Below are 4,136 nucleotides of genomic sequence, written 5' to 3' on the forward strand. Positions count from 1 at the left end.
TTGTACAATACTAATGTATTAACATTACATTCAACTTGAAAAGACATGCAGATACGTACAGATATAGCCTTTTGTCTTCCATATGACTGAATTGCGCACCAAATAACTATATTGTTTTGACTAAAAGATAAGCCCGATTGGGCGATCCATTGGACGCTTAACCCGCAGGTGCAGATAATCATCTTGAGTTGGATACAGACAAGTTTGCCTCAGCGACCCCCTTACCAACCCCCAAGGACAGATGGGTCCTGTTGCCATGGAGAAACAGCAAGCGCCTCCAGATGCCACGCGCCGCAAGTCACTCCACTAAATCCACCTTTGCAAAGAGAGGCGCGTGTCAGACAACCCCCCATACAGGAATTGCCATGACTTTTTTAATTAGGCGTTTCCATCATCAAACCTGCAAAGTTTGAATGTTAGGCTCTACAGCCTATCTCATTTCTGCCTCACATGCAAAGTTACATTTATGTACAATTCAGAAGATCTAAAGATCCACGTCTTAGGTCTATAGACAGTTAAGCTTACTTAAAATACATACCAGAAATAAACGCAACAGCTCAGTTAAACTATACACTGTCTGGTTAAATTCAAATGGCTCCCTTTACACTTCAGACTTTGAGTAAGTAGCCCAGTTCTGAGCACGAGTAAATGTATCAAAATGAATTCATCGAATTTCCGGTAATCTTAAAGATATCCGAATCCACTGTACAATCTGTACGTTTTCACTTTATTCAACGCCTCTCTCTATTTTGGCAGACGTGTGCTTCAGTTTTGATCTATTCATCAAGATTTCTTTCAGAAGTCTTGATTGTGTGTGCAGGCACGCGCCGGAGAAGGGGGGTTGCATTATCTTCGAACAGCCAATCACAAAGTTCGGTGCAAACGCGTGCCAGTGGCTGACTATAAGTAGTGGCCACGTTCCATGAAGGAGTCAAACTCTTCTCGACTCAGTTCGAACTCAACCACTCTACATCTTTCATTCACTTGCTAAACGCTAAGATGAACACTGGCAAAACTTTGAAAGAGGCTCTCCAGAATGCCCAAGCTGACGGTCGTGTTACCGTTGGAGTCTACGAGTGTGCAAAAATAATGAACGAGTAAGTAACTTTTTAGGGACATAATTATGACATTTAAATAAGTCAATAACATTTGGTTTTGTTGCATTAAAATGGCATAAACTAATCATTTTCTTCTTTCATTTTCAACAGAGACCCTGACAGTGTGTCTTTCTGTGTGCTGGCAACTGATGCCTTCGAATGTGATATAGCTCTTCAGATTCACTTCACTCTCATCCAAGCTTTCTGCTTTGACAACGACATCAGCATTGTGAGAGTCAATGACATGCAGCGCATCTCAAAGATTGTTGGGGACAAATCTGAACATATGGAGGACGCCCACTGTGTCCTCATCTCGGTATGTTTCAAATCAAGTCAGCATTCACACAGCTCACCTTTAGTCAGATTTGTGTGGATTCACAGTGGCACAAGTCATTGCAATGGCACTAATATTTAATCTCTTTCCTTCTCTACAGAACCCTACTGAAGGTTCTTGGGAGGATCCGGCCCTCGAGAAGCTGCACCTGTTCTGCGAAGAAAGCCGCAGCTTCAACGAGTGGGTCCCAGAGATCACTCTGCCTGAGCGTTGAACTGGGCCTATACTCTTCTCTGATCGAGATGCTTTAAACCTGAAGGAATACTCATCCTACTTGACAGGATGATGCAAATTTTCCTGCATCCCTGGATACTCCTGAGGAGGATCTCAGTCCAGGCACCGCGAGGTTATGCCCGAGTGGCCCTCGCGGTTATCGTCGCGCCTTGTACCGTCCATGCCAAGCTGACCCAGGTTCTTTATGTGAACCAGGGGCAGGCATGCCACGAGAGCGACACAATGGCCCTCATTCTTTGTGCGGATGAGGTTTGGAGAGGAAGGAGAAGCGAGTTTTGCGGCTGTGGCCTTGCCACAGAGCAAATATCGCATGCGTTTGTACACGCAGTGGACGAAGTGGTCGTCGAATGAAGCATGCTTTTTTTAAAAATGGACTTAACATCTTGCTCATTTTTAAAGATAAGCACTGCGGAGCCAAGGGAAGACACTCTGCTCTGCAAGAATGTTTCTCACTTTCCAGAATTGTCATTAATCTCTAAAGGTTTCACTTTAGAATTTGTTAAGATTACTGCATTATTATTGTTATTATAATTTGCAACCATTATTTGTATTGTTGTAGAAAAAAGAAAGAAAAAAAACAAGAAATAAAGGAAAGTAAGAATGAATTTCACCTTGTGAAAAGTTGTTTCTGCTGAGTTGAACAAAAGGCTGAGATTTGTAGTTAAGAGTCATAAGAAGCGAGCTTTACTTGACACAAGCGGCCAAATTACCCTCCAACACACCCTGAACCCTTAGCTGTTAAGTTAGTAGTGGCATTCATTGCGCTGCTAATTTTGGGTATCTTTAAGCATCAAAGCAACCACTTCAGCTCATTTCTGTCAGTTCAATATTTTGTCATTCACGACAGGGCAAGCGAATTCAGTGTTATCAGTCACTAATTTCTTTACCCCAACCACCAGAAAGTTGCTCAAGTGGTCAATAAGAACCTGTTATGCAATGTTTTAGGCAGGTGGTTGGGGCAGTGGGATTTGGTGACTATCAACCAACAAAATAAATTTCACTAAGAAAAGACCCCACTATACAGGTCCTGGTGAATAGTTGAGTTTGATATGTATATTCCCACCATATAGTCAGGCCCATATTTTGTCTCTTAAGAAAGGCAAATTATACTTCAGTGTTGTCTGATAAGAAAATAAACATACACTATACCAGTGTTTCTTAACTGGTCTGGCCTTGGTACCCTTGGTTACCCATGGTCACTAAGACGGACCCATACGTTAGCGTTTAAACCAACTGATGCAGTGAGCTACCAGGTAGGACGTGTGGAGTGCATGTAATTGTTTGGAACATGCTGATGGCAAACCTTTGTTTCCATGTGGCGTTTTAGCTTTGATGGTTTCATGCTCTCATGTGCCATCAATTCATTGCACACCACACTTTGGGGTTTCTGTCCCTTGTTGTTCTCAACATAAGTGGAGCCATGCTTCAAATACTCAGGGTTGTTTTGCTGTATGTACCACTAAAAGAATATCTAACATGGCCTGTCACAGACATTGTCTATGTCCATCGAAATGACTGTCATTCAAATAATGTCTATCAAAATAAAGTTCCGACATTAGATCTGATAGGGTAGCTTTTCCAATGGGTAATTCTATTTTTGTTTTTTAACCACAAGCTTTGCGACCCACCCAGAATGGTTCTGCAACTCACTGCACTATACCATAAATAGCTAGAAAGTCATCCTATTGGACATCAGAATCTGTTACGCTATGTTTCAGATACACGGTTGGTGCCATTAGTTTTGATGAAAACAACAATCAGAAAACTAGACTGAAACTCTGACAGCCCATGGCAAAGCCATACTCCTTCTATTTAGGTCAGGCAAGTTTCAGTGGAATGAATGATCATCAGAACATTGTGTATGTAGTAGTAGTACAGACAAGTATAGAGGCTTAGGAAGTGGGATTTGGTAAAAATGTTACTTCCTGAGCTGACATACCATAGGCCCAATATAGCCCCAGCCCCCACCTTCACCCCGACATGCACCCAAGTGACATCTGGAGACCAAACACACTCACTGATTGGCCAAGAGGATAAAAGGTGTCTTTTCCTGGATATAGTAGACCAGCTCTGTGATTGGTTACCCACAAGAAAGGCTGTTGCCAGGCCAGAGCCATGTGACTTTCAATGTTTTGGTCATGTGTTACAACATCCATGTGGTATACTGTATACATTGCCAATTCATGTTCTAATGAATTTACCATAGAATGTAGTTGATACCTTGGACTTCTTCCATGTGTTTATTTGTGTGATCCAGGATAATTGGGTTGCATATCATTAACCTAATTAACCTGATTTATAATTGAAATCAAATAATTTGTAACCCCCCTTTCAATAATAGTTTGCTATAGTAAAGATACTAAACTTAGTTTAGTTTTATGTTTCATTTCCTAGTCAAAGATCACAAAAAATGACTACATAGCTGTACGTTTGCTGTAAATGAACTTTGTTTTTCACATCTTAAGTCATGT

At 41.5% G+C, this 4,136-nt stretch overlaps 1 protein-coding gene across 1 annotated transcript; it reads left to right on the plus strand.

Annotated features, from left to right (window-relative positions):
* The first annotated feature begins 952 nt into the window (after window positions 1-952).
* Window positions 953-2,388, plus strand: LOC125304726 (growth arrest and DNA damage-inducible protein GADD45 gamma-like). Its single transcript, XM_048259219.1, has 3 exons — window positions 953-1,097; window positions 1,209-1,413; window positions 1,532-2,388. The coding sequence occupies exons 1-3, from the start codon at window positions 1,000-1,002 to the stop codon at window positions 1,643-1,645; spliced, it is 417 nt and encodes a 138-aa protein (XP_048115176.1). The 5' UTR covers window positions 953-999; the 3' UTR covers window positions 1,646-2,388.
* Window positions 2,389-4,136: the final 1,748 nt, after the last annotated feature.

This window comes from Alosa alosa, chromosome 12 (genome assembly GCF_017589495.1).
Source record: "Alosa alosa isolate M-15738 ecotype Scorff River chromosome 12, AALO_Geno_1.1, whole genome shotgun sequence".
NCBI classification, from domain to species: domain Eukaryota; kingdom Metazoa; phylum Chordata; class Actinopteri; order Clupeiformes; family Clupeidae; genus Alosa; species Alosa alosa.

Bases quoted from the DNA above. Each gene is read 5' to 3' on its own strand.
- LOC125304726 (XM_048259219.1), top strand. From the start codon at position 1,000: ATGAACACTGGCAAAACTTTGAAAGAGGCTCTCCAGAATGCCCAAGCT. The intron at 1,098-1,208 runs GTAAGTAACTTT...CATTTTCAACAG, and splicing joins TGTGCAAAAATAATGAACGA to AGACCCTGACAGTGTGTCTT. The intron at 1,414-1,531 runs GTATGTTTCAAA...CCTTCTCTACAG, and splicing joins CCCACTGTGTCCTCATCTCG to AACCCTACTGAAGGTTCTTG.